This window comes from Coffea arabica, chromosome 3c, assembly GCF_036785885.1.
Source record: "Coffea arabica cultivar ET-39 chromosome 3c, Coffea Arabica ET-39 HiFi, whole genome shotgun sequence".
Taxonomy (NCBI): Eukaryota; Viridiplantae; Streptophyta; class Magnoliopsida; order Gentianales; family Rubiaceae; genus Coffea; species Coffea arabica.
The window spans coordinates 11622291-11641653 of NC_092314.1; the positions used below are offsets into that span (position 1 = coordinate 11622291).

Sequence of the window (19363 nt, forward strand, 5' to 3'; positions counted from 1 at the left end):
TTGATATAATTTAGTTTCTGTTTCAATTTTGGTTTTAGGAAGTTGATGCTGGTCATGCACTCATTAATTTCTGGCATAGATAAGCACTTCCGAGTTCCATAACTTGGTTCTTTGAAAGAGGATTATTCACTGGACAGATCCTTACTGGGGAGACAAAGACTTTTAACATATTTCACTCTTCAATCATTTTGCAGCTGTCTTTGTTATATTAGTTTCTCTGGTTTTGCACATGGACATGGATTTTACTTTAATTACCCTGCTACTATAATGGTACTACAACTTATGATTAATTTCAAATATCAAGTGTGCTATGTTTCTCCTCTTCCCCCTCTCCCGGGGCCTGTGTTGCAGGATTTTAATAGCATTTTCCTGAGTGCAACAAATATTAGTTTTGAAGAATTGTAGGATCTTCAGCATACACGTTTGAGTAATCTGCACTGCGGTATATCAAAAGAGAGATGATGTCAACATGTAGTAAAAAATTAGCAAAATCCTTAGTTATGTCGATTTACATTTTTTAAAGAAGACAGAGCCTAATTGTTCTTTATTGCTATGCTTTGCTATTTAGGTTTCTATGACTCTCTATGGAGCATGTATCATGATATATTGATATATGCATTTGCATTGCACTGCTATAGTTATTATTCAGTAGAAAATATTAGCCAAAGGATATGATTCAGTAGAAAATATTCACTACACAATCAATAGTCTTTTCAATAGTTCTAACGCTCCTAATCAGCATCATATCAACCATCTGTACTCTTTTAAACTAATATATTCTCAACTAATATCATAATAACAAATACAATTTTACTAACACGTCTAAAGTTCCCACGCCTTGCCTGGGAAATCATCACCTAGTGTATATATATATATATATATATATATATATATGAATTTGTCACTTTTGTGCGAAATTTGAGAGCTTTTTTAAATATATTCTTGATTGCATCGAGTGGTCACGCAATTTCTGGCGTTTACTATATAAGTCACAGCCAAGTTTGAAACTTCCAAGTTGTGATAATGTCAGTAGTTTGAAAAGCCACAGGCAAGTTTGAAACTTCCAAGTTGGATAATGCCATTAGAATATCTAATATAAATCCTGGACAGGAAATCCAGTTGTGAAGGTTGGATATGAAGGATGGAGACATGGGGCCGGGGACGCATCCCAGAACTTTTGAAACCTATTTTTATACTTCTTTATTTATAAAATTAATAAAATTTTCCTATTTCCACCCCCTCCCCAAATGTAATTAATAGTAATCTTTTATGTCTCGTCTTTACTTAACTTTCACATAACATATGAACCTCTAATATCCTAAATACGGCGGTATATCAATTAAAATACCAACCTCTAGTCTCCAAGCTAAATTATATTATGATATCACTTAAAATAGATATAATATATAAAAAATGAAAATACAACCGAAATAAAAAAATTAAAATGACATTGATAGTCATTGTAACAGACACAACTCACAAAATGTCATTGTGACAAACACAAAAAGTTAGACCGTCTTGTTTTCAACTCTATCCATCAATCTCCAAATTCCAACTTTAAGCACACTAAGGCAAGTCCTATCTTTAAGGTTTTTTTCTTTAGAAATTCTTCTATTATTCTTTTCAATCGTCAATAATTCTCTATTTAAACAATTGTTCTTAGCCTTTTAGTATTATTCTTCCTAACAACTAACTTTAATGCAATATGGCGTAAGCGATTTTTTTTTTTTTTATGTTATCTTACTTTAATATCAAATCAAACTTGATGCTCTTGAATTCTAAGATAATTTTTCTAAAAAGTAAATTCAATAATAAGTTTCTATATAGTGAATGATAATAAAGTAATATTTTTTGTTGCATAACACTCTGATTAATAAAGAGCAGAATTGTATTGAATTTTATTATAATTATTTTGCTTCAGAGTTATCCTTTCACTAAAAAGCTTGTTATGCTATTTTGAATTCAGAATTACAATTTGTGATACTTTCTTTGTTACACTCTTTTGTTTTTCTACGCTCTCTATTGTTTACCTCCCGAAGCAAAATTTTTGGCTTCGTCTGTGTTGGATGCTGTATCACGTATGCCATCATAATTATCTTCAACCACCGACTCAATCGTGCGGTCGACACATTTCCATGCATATTTTATCTCTCCATCTTCGTGAAACATGTCACGTAAATTTCCCTATAAATAGAGAAGAGAATGCTCCAGCTTCCTCATCCTTCTCATTGTTCTCAACTCCAATTCTTGAGTTCATAAACCAATTTGTGTGAGGAAAACAAAAATGGGTTCCAAGGCAATTCTCCTCCTATGCCTTTTAGCAGCAGTTCTGATGATTGCCTCAGAGGTGACAGCCAGGGATTTGGCCGAAAATAGTAAGCTTTCTTTTTTTTCTTAAAGTGGCCGAAAATAGGTAGCTATCCATTCAAGAACTTACTCTTTCCTCTATCAACAATTTTATACCTGCAAAACATAGACGTTTTTGCACAACATGTTTTTCCTTTTAAAAAAAAAATTGCTAGGACGCATGTACTAACTAAATAGTTCTGCATGATCCCGTGACTATTGCAGCCAATGCAGCAGAGAAGAGTACTGAAGGCCTGGAAGAATCCAAGTACTATGGCGGTGGTGGTGGTGGTGGACGCGGTTGTTATGGACGCGGTTGTGGTGGTGGTGGTGGTGGTGGTTGTTACCATGGTTGCTGTGGTGGCGGCGGCGGCTATGGCTACGGACATGGAGGCTGCAGATGCTGCACATATGCTGGTGAGCCAAAGGACGCCGGTTACACTGAGCCAGAAACCAAACCGCAAAACTAATAGCCAGGACGTATGGATCATGGCGCTTAAATGCCTTTGGTCCAAATTAAGAGGCTAAAAGTAATAAAATTATGTATTGTGTGATAAAAATAAGAGCTTTATCAGTGGTATCGAATTCACCATCAGGTGAATCACTGCAAATGATGATGTACTTTTCTCAACTTCAATGAGGTGTAAATGAAATCTTATGCGTGTTTCAAGTTTCAACAGCCATTACTTCTGCTTGGATTCACAAATATACTCACATGCTTCGTTGTCTAAATCTAAATTATACCCAAATAATTCAAGAACATTTGCTGAGAAATTTTTTAACACTTCGAGGTTTCAACAAGAGATTCCCAAAAGCTACACTATCTTAAGCCTTGACTCCTTTCAGACAGGAAAAAGAATGGCAAAAGGGGTAAAGCTCCTTTTGTGATCATTTACTAGTAGATCTAGAGACAGTTTTGTCATTTGAGCAACAAACTTCAGGCAAGGAACAAAGTCATGTTTTTTGAATTTATTTAGTGTATCGTGCTGTTAAAGCTTATGAAATTGGATAGTCATGTTCCTGATATTGGAAAACGACATGCTACAATTAATTACCGGACCCCTTCCTTTGAACTGATCATTATACGTCCTCGAGTCTCAAATTCAGTGTACTCATACTTTTTCTGTATAGGATAATTGGCGCTCTTGTAGTCAGCTAGTCAATTAGACTTTTAACTTTCTTGTGAAATTAAACTAGTTAAATAATCAAAATCTCCTTGTCCTTTTGACATGATTTTTGGTATGGCTAGATTAAATATTTGGTTTTATCATTTCTTTTCAGCTCCTATATTATATTTGACAGATGGGGAAGATAAGGTTTTTTTTTAAATCTATTTTTAATCAAACACTTAACAAAACCGGATAGATAGTGAGTTTGTAAAAGCTATTATCACAAATATTGGGATTAGATTAGTTGATTATGTATATTAAAATTGCAAAAATAAAAAATAAAAACTACTTTTAAGATGGTTAACTGATTTATAGATGAACCAACGTACCAAATTTAGCCTTGAAATTGTTGTACATTTGAACTACTAAAATTACAAATTTTTTGGTGCAAAGCCACTAAAATGACTTCATGTAGCAGCCCCCCTCTAATTTGATGTATTTTTTTTGGTTTTTAATATATTAAGGGATGGTATCCCTATTTAATTAAAAAAAAAAAGACTTCATGTAGCATGAGATTGTTTTGCCATGACACAAAAATACTCATAAAAGAGACACATAATTTTTTTTTATAAGTAAAAGGTCTTGAATATAAGATATTCTAATTATGATTCTTCTCACCTTACCGTCAAACCCAACCTTCTCCTGTCGAACTAGCAAATACATACAGTGAATATTACATCACTTCTCAAGCACTTATTTGTGTTAGTTCTGATGCTCAGCATCCTCAGGCTGACCAGGATATGGGCAGCACCTGCAACCCCTACCTTAACAGCTTCAGCTGCAACAATAAAAGCGGCAATATCCACCGTAACCACCACCAGGGTACCACCATATCCACCCCCCAGGATATCCCCCACCCATAACCTTCTCTAGCTCTCTTGGATAGCCCCACATCTCCACCACCGGGTCCTCCAAGGTACGCTCCATAGCCACATCCAGGGTACTTGGCTTCTTCTGCGCCATTCGTCTCAAACTGTCTTGTCTACATTGAAGATAATAAAGCGTGTATTGGTGTAATCTAGGAATGATTTATACTTTCGAACTTTGGTCCAATTTGTGCGTGCTTTTATTTTAACGAATACCAAAATCTATAATGTTTTTAAAGTCAATCGAGGGTTTTCTGTCAAACTACAAATACCAATAAAACGGTTAAACACTACGAACTATTAGGTAGTTTTATCATAGCCAACCATAGATGACTGATCACTATACGCCAAGTCCCAAAGTCAGAAAGGCTTCTATACTTAAATGTACAGTAGTTTTAAATTAAGGTGTATTTAAATTGTAAAGTATTTTTTTAAAAGCATTTAAACTGCAAAGTACAAATGTTTGGGACATTTCAAAATATAAAATATGACACTTTAAATTGGACGAATGGAGTACTAATTTCAGTTGTACATTTAAAGCATTAGCTTTGTTCAATTTAAAATATCATGATTTCTATTTTGGGATGTCTCCAAATGTTTGTCATCTTATCAAAATCAAAATTAATATTATCACAGCCTTTATCTATGTTTCATACTAGATTCAAATTTGAATTTCAAATTATGGATAAAAGATTGGAAACAAAACACTAATATCACAATTTAGACACTATTCTTAACAAGTTGAAATTCTGAAATGCGACAAACACTTTGGGACAAAGAGAAAAGGACGAAATTAGACTAGACAACAAATGTCTTGCTACTGTCAACTGTCATGGAGGACTCAGCCAATTCCCTAGCAATTAACCACTTCTGAGGTAATCATTAACAGGGTAGCTAGCCATGGAAATGCAATAGAAAAGAAGTGTCTTCGAACCCATTTTAATTTGCTCAAGGAAACTGATTTTGTGAAGGATAAGAAAGCTGGAGTAGATTGATCTCTACTTATAGGTAATTCTTTGTAAAATTGCCGTCAAAGGGGTCGTGGCCTCGGCCAACGATGTAGTTGGACTTTAAAGTTTAAACAGATGATTGATTGCTGTATTTGGTACGATGTCAATGTCAAGAAAAATTAGTGATATACCAAATGCACTTAGTCTATTCACCCTTTCACAGCAATCATACAAGTGATTAATACATCAAAAAGAATTTACTCAGCCCATCAAATGTCTGCGAAGTAAATATTGCTAAGTTGGTTTTTCTTCCGGGACACTTCGAGTCATTAAATCCACACAGCAAGCTTGCACGATTGCAGAATCAGTTGGTGCAGTAAAAGTTGAATTCGTATATGCCGACTGGTACTTGTTTTTATTACACTTTAAAGTGTCCATATAATTTTTCCGACAAATGAGAATGAATTATGCCTTTTCTTAGTCAAAGATTGGATTCATTTTAAAAGGGTAAAAAGAGTGATACGGCAATTTTAAATATTAATATTAATACGCATTTACAATTTGACACAAGAAATTTATATCTTTTTTTGTTGCTTTATGCTTCTTTCGTCACCAAAACATGCATGTTTGGCACTAGACAATAATTTTCATCAAAGAATTATTATGCTCACAACCACTAATGAAAAGAAAAAAATAAATAAAAAAGACACCATCACAGGTTTTTGGGTTAATATTGTCAGGAATATCAAATATATCATCAATGGCGTCTCCAAGTCTATTGCTAACCGATTCTTGATTGTATTTGAACTCCAGACAGCCTTTTCTCAAACCCCTCCTATTTATGTTTAATAGGAAATCCGATTTTTCCTACAAGTTAAAACTTAGGATAAGTATCAACATTCAACCGGACTAATTTAAAATTACTTTTGAGTGCCTAGTCTTTGTCTATCCTTACATTTTTTGCGGTTGTTGTTGTTTCTTTGAAAAGTAAACGAAGAATTTGTTTGCACACTCTCAGAAAAGAAAAGAAAAAGATTTTGCTTGCACTCTTTCGAATGCCCTTTCTTTGTCTATCCTTTTCATTTTTCAATTTTACACTTAAAGCATTTTAGTTATTTAATCTTCTTATGCCAACTGGTTATTAAATTATCCTTGACAGTATAAGAATCATTTAGGCAAATAATATATATAACCAAAAAAATCTAAGTCTCTAATGACAACAACTAGAACATATATATTTGAATTTAAGCATCCTCATCCTTCCAAACTTCTAAGCCCCTCTATATGAAATTTATACTAAATAAGCCTTACTAGAGCTAACATTTATGTAGGCCAAAAAAAATATTGGAAGTGAAAATGCTAAATATCCCCGGTCCCCTAGTTTTGTCTTTCTATTCCAATCCTATATTTACTCTCGCTATTAAAAAAGACTTTATGCACAAAAAAAATTGGAAAAAGAAAGCAAATTCTATAAGATTTGGCAATTCTAATTATTATTATTTCCCTAATCACCCCCTCCCTCAACTTTTAATCTTCCTATCCACCTTATATCAAATTATCCTCATTATTCCACAAAAAAGGAAGATAATAAATTCAAATCTATTAAAATGTATTAAAATGGTTAATCTAATAATTGTTGAATGCTATTGTCTCTCTTTGCCACATTTTAGTCTTCATATGCCAATCTATAATTAAGTTTCTTTTGTTATTCTAACAATTATGCAAGCAAAATAAAATATAGTAAAAGCCAAGATTAAAAAAGCTATTCTATCAATTATTATTGCACTTAACACTCTCTACCAATCTTTTTCAGTCCTTCCATGCAAATAGATATCAGAAATCAATTAAAATTCAAGATAGGAGAATAGAAAAGGATAAAGTTGGGACAAATGTACACCTCTCTTTAAATGATTATTTTAAGAATATTTTTATAATGTAAGGATGGATTTGTTACAAAAGATATGGTTTTAGTGGAGGTCAAAAATATTTTTAAAATTTTAAGAAGACTAATTGATATTAGGCAAAACATCAAAAGAGGTTTTCAAAATTATTCCTATTTATGTAGCTAAAATTTGTATATCTAACGATGTCGGCAGTGGTATAAAGTTGCTTCACCCCTAAAACTATTCATGGATTCCATTGACTTGTTCTTCAACAGGTATAATTAGCAAAATAAAAATAAAAACTAAAAAAGGATGTCTTCTTTAACTTGCAAGAGATTAAATCGAGGAATAATTTTGAAAACCTTAAATTGTTTTGACAATTTCGAGAAACTCTCTTCTAATTTTTAATACGATACATACCTCCCTTTAATGCGCAAAAGTACTCCTATAGCCCCATTATATTTACACACATATTTCCCACAAAAGGAAATGAATATTGTCAATGTTATGCTACTTTTTCCTTAAATCTCACGACCAAATTGTCAAAAATTTTCCCTATTTCTTTTCCTCTTTTCCCTTACCCAACACCCTCCTTGAAAATATTGTCAGTATTTGCTATCTTTCCTACTCCCTTCCCACTCCTTGTAGCCCTCCACCTTCATCCCTCCCCTCCATCTTCCTTAATATACTCAAGTAATTTGGTTTTTCTTTTCCTTTGGGCTGATAGAATTGGATGCACTTGTCTTATCTGTATATACTTTAGTCACATAATCATTGTTACTCTGTTAATCGTTCTTTCGTGTTATATAGGCTATAATTATTTTTATTATCAAGTCGTGTAGAAGCGTCTATTACACCAATGCCTGCTAATTATACCAAATTTCAAGATATATAAAAATGTGATATGAGGAGCTTTATTGAACAAAATGGCCTCGTTGATTTAGGATATGAAGGCAATCCCTGGACTTGGAGTAATCATTGGGCTCAAGAGGGAGAGATTAAACAAAGGCTGGATAGATCATTGGCGAGTAGTGCTTGGAGCCAAATTTTTGACCGAACGACAGTCAAACACATGGAAAATTTTGGCTCTGACCATAGCATGATCTTGCTAGACTCCAATCCTCTACAACTGAAGAGGAAAAGCAGGTTCCTGTTTGATAGAAGATGACTGAAAAAAGAAGGACTGCAACAAGTAGTGAAGCAGGCGTGGGAGGAGGGACAATCAGGCTCTAATATGTATAAAGTGCATAGGAAGATAGCAAAATGTAGGCTGGCCATTTTGAAATGGAGAAACAATTTTCCAGGAAATGCTAGGAAGAAAATTAAAGGCCTTAAAAAACTCTTGAGTGATCTCCAAACCTCTGATTGTGAGAACATAAGGGAAAGAAAAAAGGTTCTTAAAATGCAACTTAAGGAAGCTTATGAGGAAGAGGAGCTTTTCTGGAGCCAAAAATCTAGAGTTCAATGGCTTAAGGAAGGGGATAGGAATACTCATTTTTTCCATGCAAGGGTAAAGGGGCGTAGGAAGTGCAACTACATGCAACAGATACAAAGGCTGGACAGATCCTGGGCTAAGTCAGATGATGAAATTGGAGAAAAAGTTGTGAAGCAATTCTCTGACCTTTTCAGTAGTAAGGGAACGAATCCTTCAGATGTGGTTCTAGAAGGAATATCACAAACCATTACTAACCACATGAACACAGACCTCACTCAGCCTGTTAGGGAGAAAGAAATCAAAGAAGCACTTTTTTCTATGCACCCAACCAAAGCTCCTGGCCCAGATGGAATGACACCACTTTTCTTTCAAAAATTTTGGCACATTCTCAAACACGATGTCATCCAAGCCATTAAGAGCTTCTTCCATTCTGGCCATATGTTGAAGGCAACAAACCATACCATTATATCCCTTATCCCCAAAGTAGATAACCCCACTGAGGTTAAACAGTTCAGGCCAATAAGCCTTTGTAATGTGCTTTACAAAATCATTTCCAAAATTTTGACAAATAGATTGAAAAAAGTTTTGGAAAGATGCATTAGCAAAAACCAGGCAGCTTTCGTTCCTGGAAGACAAATTCTGGATAATATTATTATATCTCATGAGTACTTACATTTTCTCAAAAACAAAAGGCAAGGTCCACAAGGTTTTATGGCTCTAAAGTTAGATATGTCGAAAGCTTATGACAGAGTGGAGTGGGGATATTTGGAAGCAATCATGGAAAAAATGGGATTCTGTAGTACTTGGATCAACTGGATAATGGAGTGTGTTTCGACAGCTTCTTTTTCTTTCAACACCAATGGGGAACCTAAAGGCTATGTGATACCTTCCAGAGGAATTAGACAAGGTGATCCACTATCACCTTATCTATTCCTGCTCATTTCAGAAGGCTTCTCGAACTTGCTGGCCCAAGCAGAGAGGGACAAAAGACTGACCGGGATGAAAATCAGCAGACGTGGACCGTCAATAACTCACGTTTTCTTTGCAGACGATTCTTTGATCTTTTGCAAAGCGGACAAAACTCAGGCTGAAGCAGTGATGGGAATATTAAAGACGTATGGAAGAGGATCAGGCCAGATGATTAACATGGATAAGTCTTCAGTTTTCTTCGGTAAGAATGTGGAGCAACACAAACAAGGAGAGATCTGTAGCATCTTAGGTAACATAAGGGTGGTAAAGCAAGGAAAGTACTTGGGGCTGCCAATGGTTGTCACAAAAACGAAAGACCAAATATTTGGTTTCATCAGAGATAAATGTCAGAAGACGGACTCTAACTGGTGCAATAAACAGCTAAGTCTAGCAGGGAAAGAAGTCTTGGTCAAAGCCATAACAATGGCAATGCCAACTTATGTAATGTCGGTTTTTAAGCTCCCAGTTAAGTTGTGCAAAGAAATTAATGGATTGATGGCCAGATTTTGGTGGGGAGAAGAGAATGGAAAAAGGAAAATTCACTGGTGCTCCTGGAAAAGGATAACAACCGACAAGAGCATTGGCGGATTAGGCTTCAAAGATCTCCAAGGCTTCAATCAAGCTCTACTGGCCGGGAAAACAGATTTGGAGACTCCTCACATGTCCAAATTTATTGATGAGTAAAGTCATGAAAGCTAGATACTATCCTAAGACATCACCATTGAGCTGTGAAGTAAAGGGTAACTCATCTTGGATATGGAAAAGTCTGATGGGGGCAAGAGAAGGAGTGAAGAAAGGAGCAAGGAAAAGAATTGGAAATGGGAAAAGCACTAGAATTTGGGAGGACGCATGGTTACAGGAAGGCAGCGATGGTAAAATTCAGTCCCCTAAACCTCCAGGATGCAACATCAGTCGAGTAAGTGAGTTGATATCTAATTTTAGATGGAACTCAGTACTCCTTTTTAGGACATTTGGCCAACACGAAGCAAGGTTAATACTCAAAATGCCTATAAGCATAACAGGCAGGGCTGACAGTTACTTTTGGAGCAATAGCAACAATGGAAATTACACAGTCAGTTCAGCATATAAAGCACTGGCAAGAGAGAATCTGCAGGGCATACCTCAAGTGCGGGTAGGGGGAGAAACAAGTTGGGCAGGTGGCTGTGAAAAAGTATGGAAACAGCTATGGAAAATGAGGATTAAGCATAAGCAAAAGCTGTTTTTATGGAGGTGCTTACACCAAACATTACCAGGAAGAGAAACCATTGTTAGAAGAATTGGAAAGGGTGACCTGATATGCAAAACATGTGGGGACAACAGTGAGACAATAGAACACATTTTCTTCCATTGCAGAAAGGCAACACTGATATGGCAAATGGCTCCATTACAGTGGGATGGACTGACGGCATATACAAGTGATTTCAGAAGGTGGTGGACCATGCTGATGGAGGTGAAGAGCCGTAAGGATGGAATGCAACATATAGCATTGACTGTGGAAATTTTGTGGCAAATCTGGAAAGCAAGGAATGAAGTTGAATTTGAAGAGAAACATAAGCATCCCATGGCAGTAATTACCAAAGCTGTAAAGGAGTGGGAGGAATTCCAAAAAGCCCAACGGATAGAGCAGCAGCTGAGCATCTCAGAAACAGAGACAACAGAAGTCCAAGATGAAATGGTGAGGGAGAGTGACAATATGCGGACCATATCTATAGCAGTTGGCCAACATACTGAAGGGCAGAATATGGGAATTGGCATCACAGTACAAAACACTCAAAGCCAGATATGTGCGGCCTGGGCGTTGAAGGAGAGGAGCACTGGTTCTGTTACGTTGGATTATTTTGTGGCGCTACAACTAGCTCTATGCAAGATAATGGCACAAGGTTGGCAGTACATTAAGATTCTACTATCATGCTCTCAGGTGTTACAATTGATAAAATGTCAAGCTTCAAGGGACATGTGCATAGCAGGCCACCTGGAGGACATAAGACACGTAAGCTCTTTGTTTAGGAGATGCTCATTTGATAGCCTACCTGTTGAAGGTAATAGCATAAGTAAGAGATTAAGTAAGCTAGCAATGCACTTTCACTTTGATGAGAAGATTCTAGACCCTCTGTGTCTTAGTACACTTTTGTAAAGTCCAAATTGAGCCCTTGCTCATATATTGTACTATCTTTTATTTGTAATAAAATTTCTATCGTTTCCGGAAAAAAAAAAAAGAGTAGCTTGTTTTTTAAGGCTTTTTGCCTTTGACCGTTTCAAACGGGCATAGAGATGAAATTTTAAATCATATGAACAGACAATTGATCCATGGCGGACCACATATTCTGCTTGTAGCCAAATACACTGTTTGTTAAGGTCAGTGTGACTCCAAACTCAGTGGCCCTTGCCTTCATTTCCAACTTGAATTATTCTCAGTTGTCATCTTTCATAATTGAAAATATTATATAGATGTCGTGCTGTATATGTCTCCATTAAATGCACTGAAGACCTTCAAAGTCTCAACTTGAGCATAGTCACGATGTTTGGTCCTTTAACAGTACAAGGCAAATTGATTTCTTGAAATTTCTGTTTGCCAGTACACACTTGTAGCCTTATTGGCATATAAACAAAGCTTAATAATTCTAAGTTTCCATGCAGTATTAAAGAAACAAAACACCTGTCGAGTTTTGCATCCCTGTCATAAATGGAGATAACGATGACAAAACATAAAAATACCTATTGGTAAAATTCAAGATTCAACGGTTTCTCCAGAAACCACTAAATTATATTCAGTACATTTCCCTTGTATCCCTTGTATTCAACAGTTTCTATCCCTTTCATCCTGTCATAAATGGAGAGAAAATGTGATTGGTACAGTTGATTTGATTGATTAATTAAGAGAGAGAAGTTTTGAGGGGGTTTTTTTTTTTTTTACCAAAGTGCATTAGTATATTTGATTGGGGAAAGATATAGCCCATTAATCTTTTAATAAAGCTTATTTTTTTTATCTTCATGGCATAGAAAATTGGTAGTACGAGCGAAAAATCCAATGCAAGATGGCTAGTCTGAGAAAAGAATATGCTAATATGCATTTGCAATTTTAAATGTTCATTCACAGTTTACCCCTCGAACGAGGTGGTACTCTCATTTTACCCCCAAATATAATTGATGCTGTCCTCTTTTATACTCTAAAGGCATGTAATTTTTTTTCCCGACTTTTCCAATAATAACAAGCAGCCCTTACTTCTTCCAATGATTTGCTGAAGATACCCTATGAACATGGCCTAATTTTGAGTAATGGGGTAGTTTTACCCTAATTTCTATAGATGCCTCTCCTTAATCCATCCTATTTCTTTTCTCTTTTGTTATTTCTTTGCATCTCGTAGAACCTGAGTAGTGTTTTTGGTCATGCATCACCGAAACATTATTGTCAGTTTAGTTATCAAATCAATTCTTTTAGTGGGGTTCATAAATTAGTTAACATCCAATCTTAAAGAGGACAAGATATTATACTTTTTTAGTTCAAGGGGGCAAAATGTGATCACTGACCCTACTTTAGGGTAGCAAAAATGTTATTAACCCTTATTAAAACTAGTAATAAAAGTCACAGGTTGAGACAGAGCAAGTTAAAATGTTTAAATTCTTCTATGACTTCTTTTACACAAATAAAAAATGTGCCTACTAAAAAAAAAAAGAATATGAATTTGCCACTTTTGTGCGAAATTTGAGTAACTTTGTAAATATATTATTGATTGCACTGTGTGGTCACGCAATTTGTTTTGTACACATATAGCAAGTGCACAAATATTTTTGATACTTGTCTACGTATTTCTGGTGTTTACAATAAAAGTTTGAAACTTCCACTTCACTGCTCCTCCCAATCCCATATTAAAACAGGTAGTGCTAGTAATGTACGGCCATTCATGAATTCTGACCGTAGAATACATGGGCCATGGGCCATGTCCTATCCACATGGCTGACTGTCTACCCGTAGACATGTATACAAAATCGATTTTAATAAATGCCACTAAAATTATGGGTGTACATCTTGATTCGATAATTCATAAAGTCTAGTGATCCGATTCGGATCTTATCTGAATTTGCAAATCTTCTATCCATTCAATCATACGTGATAAAATCGCATTCAAATCAAAAGGTTATGCAGATCGGATTATCGCTTTTTACGATCCAGTAATATTTGATCTGATCTACATAGCACTTTTCAATTTTTTTTTTGAAAATTTTTCACACATTCCTTTGTATTTCTACTCTCTCTACTGTTTGTCTCTCAAAGTAAAATGTCTGGCTCTGTCTATGTTGGATATTTTATCACATAATGCCGTCATAATTATCTTCAACTGCCGTTTAAATCATGGGGTTGACACATTTCCATGCATATTTTATCTTTCTCTCCTCGAGAACCATGTCACATGTATCTCCTTATAAATTGAGAAGAGAACACTGTAGCTTCCTCATCCTTCTTTTGCTAGAATGCATATACTAACTAAATAATTCCGCTTGATCCCGCGACCATTTGCAGCCAATGCAGCAGAGAAGTTTACTAATGGCCTGGAAGAATGATGTAGAACGGGTTCCTGCTTGATTTTGGTCTAAAATGGTGTGCGCAAAGAAGTAGACGAAAGAACCATTCTGAGGGTAGGGGTATAATTGAGGCTAATCAAGCCGAACAATCTAATTTGCAAGGTTGTTTAATTATTTTAATGAGTTTGTAATTTTGGTCAAGTTTAGCTTGTTTATTTGTCGAATCAAACTCCCAATGAGTTGTTTTTATTGAATTTGAAAGTTATTGAATATAAAATACTGTTCAATCTTGACTTGACTAATTTGCGAATGAGACTCGAATGAGCTCTTAGCAATCGATCTCGATTTGAATATCGAGTAATTTGATTAATTTTTCAATCCTATCCACAGCTATATTCACTGTTAAGGATCCGCAGATGGATCTTATCTTGGATGAATTAGATCCAATCTAGAGAAAGACCAGCTCTCTGCCTAAGATTCGTGACATGGATCCAGCTCTGAGAGCATTGGATCTATGCATGGATCCTGACAAGGAAAAGACACTTCTAATCTACCCCTTGGATCCATGGCCTTCACCAATGGATCTGTCCGTGGATCCGTGTCGTGGACAGGCGTGACTTTTATTTTATTTAGTATTTTTGGGATATTTTCTCCTATTTTTTGGAATAAACATTGGTAATCTGTAATTAGTCCTAGTTACGGTTATTTTCTCCATTTAACTATTGACTTTTATTAGACTTTTATTGGGGAATTCCAATCCTTGAATGATTTCTCTCATTTCTTCAAATTTTTTATTCATGTTTAGGAAATCGTTTGTGTAACCTTTTCGTTTGGACTATGCTTCGTATCAATTGGTACTAGAGTAGACATCTCTTGGGATAGCCACTAATAGCAATAAATGTAATCCTAAAACACAGCCGTCTAGATGTTTTGGATGCATGCATGGTGCATATGGATGGTATGCCTACCACTCTCATGAAGCAAATGGGGTTGCAGGCTGATGGGAATTGTGATGGAGGAGATAATCGCTACGACGCTTTGGCCCATAAGCGATGACTTGCTCATTAGGATTTTCCACCACCTTATACAGAGCAACCTTATGATAAGAGTTCTTCAGAACATACAAACCATAACCTTAGGGATCGTCAAAATCAACAGTTCAAGAAATTCAAGTTCAAGGTTAATGTATTGGCCTTTAATGTAAACCTAGGTATTGAAGATTTTCTTGACTAGATCACTAAAATAGAGCGCTTCTTCAACTACATGGATATACCAGAAAAGAAGTAGGTTAAGTTGGTCGTATGCAGATTAAAGAATGGGATTTTTTCTTGGTCAGAGCTGCTTCAAGTGACACGATGATAGTAGGGAACATAGCCTATTTGATCCTTGTTGAAGATGAAGTGACAGCTAATGGCATGTTTCCTACCTCCGTACTATGAGCTTCTCACAATGTCAGACTACATACAAGATATCTATTCAGTTCTTGAGTATAATTCAAAATTTCTTCATTTATAGTCTCGAAATAATGTTATAGAAATTGAAAGTCAGTTAATATCAAGATATCTAGATAGTTTGAATGAAAGTAAAAGAGGATGAGGGAGGAAATGGGAGACAGAGGAGGGACGAAAGGGGGAGAGAGAGGGAGAAAAAAGGAGGAGGAATGAGGAAAGGAGGGGAGAGGGTTGGCAATGATGCATGGTGGGTAGTGGTAGTGATGGTGGGTGGAAGAAGAAAAGGTAGTAGATTTATTTTATTTATTTATTATTTTTATTAGATGTATTTGAGGTTATGTTTTTGGGTTTTTGGCAATGTTTTTAAACTCGGACCGGTCAGCAAATCGAAGAGGGGTCTGGTTCGCGGTCTGATCGGTCCGACCGGCCGGTTCACCGATTTTTTTTTTTTTTTTTTTTGGGCAACTTGAGTGTTAAGTATTTCACAGGTTTTCATTCTACACTTGAACTTGACATCTAATGTACAATTTAACATGATTAGTGATAACTTAAGTTTTTAAAATGCATTCACCAACATAACTAAATTTAAATTGAGATAATAACAAATTTCCTAAAAGTTATACATAAAACCTGGAATGATAAACATAATTAAAATATCATAATTCACCACAAGTTTTCATAAATTCATTACAAACATGAATAGATACAATCCAAATGTTCACCAATTATCACAAATAAAAACACAAAAATAAATAAAATAATATTGAAATTCTTTTACAATCTTTAAAAAAGTCGATAAAAGAGTCTAACTCATATTCAAGACAAACCATTTGAATAACAAACTTCCATTAATGGCATGATAAGCAACAACACCAGCTTCACAATTTCATCAACTTAACCTGAAAAAATTAAAATTTTATTATAAAAATATAAATCTAATTGCTCAAACTAAAAAATCAAAAAATTTTAAAAAACAAAGATACAACTAAACACATAAAAAATTAATTGCTACTAAACATGTGGTCCTGAGGTTACCATTTAGGAATTTACCAAGACATACAAACATGTGGTCCAATTTGGCACTTTTTTTTTAAGCTTTTGTTTGACAACTTTCACAATCAAATTTAACATGTCTTTAATTTTGTTGCTTTAGTGAAAACTATAAATTCAAGATGAATGAGCATTCGGTAGACTAATTACTTCAACATAGGAAAAGCAATAAAAACACAATAAATAGCATAGAAAAAACAGAACAATCATTGATACAAAATTTATTAATTTGATACTTCATCCATGTCTAATTTCTTTAATTTGATACTTCATCCAAAAAAATAGCTTCTCCAAATATGATTGCAAATTAATTAATGATTCATAATTTCATCCTTAATTAATCAAATAAAAATAAAACAAAAATTAGGGGAAACAGATGAAAATTGGGAAAAAAAGAAGAAAATGAAAAAAAAATCGGCTAAAGATAATAATATAGAAAAAAAACCTTGAAAAAGGAAAAATTAAACTTACTAAGATGATGGAAAACAGGATAAGCTCTTGAGTCTCAAATATCTTGTGAAAGTTGAAATTTCCAACTTGTCTACAATCTGCAAAAGATGATAGTGATAAAGGTGAAGGCTTGAGAAAATTTTGTTGGGGATATTTGGGTTTGAAAGGGTTAAGAAGAAAAAATTGAAAAAAAAAATTCAAGAGGAGAACTGGAGCCGTTGGCCGCCTGAAGCCTAGAAAGTGATAGATTGAAACTTGAAAGAAAAGTGCGTCGGTTGTTTCTTTTTTAATGTTAGGGTTTGATTTTTTTAATCTATATTTTAGTCAAGTTAAGTAGAACTCTCAACAAACTAAGCTGTGGTCTAGTGATGAAGAGTACCTTATGGGAACAAGGAGATCGAGGTTCGAACTTCAGCAGCTACATTCTTGACATTTTGTTTGGAAATTAGAAAACCACCGGGTCACGGTTCGTGCGGTTTTTAGCAGTTTTTTAGCGGTTCATACGGTTCGACTGGTTTCTAGCGGTTTTTCATTAACTTCCTGGTTTAAAACTGGACCGGACCGGTGGTATGTCTGGTTTGCAGTTCAACCGGTCGAACCGACTAGTCCGGTCCGATTTTGAAAACATTGGTTTTTGGAGAGTGCTAATGTAAACTCCAAAAATAAAAACCTATTTTTAAAATACTCGAAAATCCAAATAAAGCCTTAAATTTTTTTCCCGACAAACTAGGGGCATAGATTTTATCAATGAGTTTTATTAGATATAAGAAGTGTAGAAAATGTAAGATAACAAGGAATACAACCACTTTCTTTTCTTGTCAATATATAATTTAGTGTTTCTGTATTAATCACTTTTTGTGTGAAATTGGCTGTATCATTGTTAGGTTCATGATATAAACTATGTCCCACGTTAGGAGAGATAAAAGAAGAAGAGTATTTAATATATAGTAAGGGTCTAGGATCTACTACCTTAAATTTTGGGATCAAAATTGGGTTCTTGGTTTATATAATTGGTTTCTTTGTTGGCTCTCTTGAGTCTTTTTCCCTAGTAAGTGATATTAGAGTTTCTAGTTATGAGCATTGGCTACTCACTCACAAATGGTTTCTTCTCGAAGTTTGACCAGTATATTGTTCTCTTCTAAATAGTGAACCAAAGTATCAAGAAATTTGGCAAGCACTGGACTAATGTACTAGGAGCTTAACAGGGGATCCAAATAGTGTTAAACCAAGGAGTCAAGCTTGACAAAGGTATAGGGTCTAATAAGGATATTTAAGAAAAGTGGTTTATTAGCTGGTGCAAAAAAGTGACTTTGGTGTTAAGATATAAAGAAAAGTGACTTTTGGTGTTAAGATATACTTGTCTTGAATAATAAAGTGAGTTTGTGGAAAAATTTACAAATTTGGATTCATTGTGAGGAACTACTCATGAAAGGAGAAATTTTTAGATTGATGAGTAGGAATTTTGTCAGATATTGATCAATTTGAGTGAGGAAAAAATAAATAAATATATAGATAAGAATTCGAGACCTACTAGTTGGCTTAATATTCTGGGTCACAACTAAATTTCTATCTTATATATTGATCCTCTTTAGTGAATACTCTCATATTTTTCTCCCCAACACGTTGGTATTCTGAAGTCATGTTAACGAATCTAGTGGACGCAAGTCTCCCTAATTATAGCAAACTAGCATTCTGACCCGTGCTATGCACGGATTTATACTTCAATTTAAAATAATATTTATATATTATAGCATAAGATAAAGTATATAAAAAGGCAAAAATATTTAAAGAAGTGTATGCTTAACATTTTAAAAAAAAATTATTTCATAAGTACAAAGTGGACTTTCTTAATTTTAATATCTTAAATAAGTTGAAACCAAATTTTGTTAACCTATTGTTTGTTAATATATGATAACAATTTTAATAAAATAATTTAATTTATAACCATTTATATGATAGAGCAATTGTAAACTTATTTATCAATATATCATGTTATACCCATATATCAAAATTTTTAACATAAAAAATATAAGGTATAACTAATTCATTTTCATTAATTTTAAAAACAATTTCTCTCATTTTGTAATTCTAAAATTGTTGAGTGCTTATAGAATAATGTTCTTCATAAATTTTAATATATATTTAAAATAATCTTTGTAAGACTTGTTTCAAAATTTTCAAAATTATTAAAAACTATCACCCTTTCTATCTTCTCTTACATGCTAATTAGCTATCCGCTGCCTTCTATGACTTTCAGATATTTTACCACGATG

The 19363-nt window shown here is 34.5% G+C and overlaps 1 protein-coding gene across 1 annotated transcript; it reads left to right on the forward strand.

Moving 5' to 3' along the window:
* Positions 1-2202: 2202 nt before the first annotated feature.
* LOC113734647 (uncharacterized) lies at positions 2203-3023 on the forward strand. Its single transcript, XM_027261265.2, has 2 exons — positions 2203-2375; positions 2572-3023. The coding sequence occupies exons 1-2, from the start codon at positions 2285-2287 to the stop codon at positions 2814-2816; spliced, it is 336 nt and encodes a 111-aa protein (XP_027117066.1). The 5' UTR covers positions 2203-2284; the 3' UTR covers positions 2817-3023.
* Positions 3024-19363: the final 16340 nt, after the last annotated feature.

What these genes read in the sequence shown, in the direction of transcription:
- LOC113734647 (XM_027261265.2), top strand. Translation starts at nt 2,285, where the DNA reads ATGGGTTCCAAGGCAATTCTCCTCCTATGCCTTTTAGCAGCAGTTCTG. An exon ending in CAGGGATTTGGCCGAAAATA is followed by an intron (nt 2,376 to 2,571) that starts GTAAGCTTTCTT and finishes TGACTATTGCAG; the next exon opens with CCAATGCAGCAGAGAAGAGT.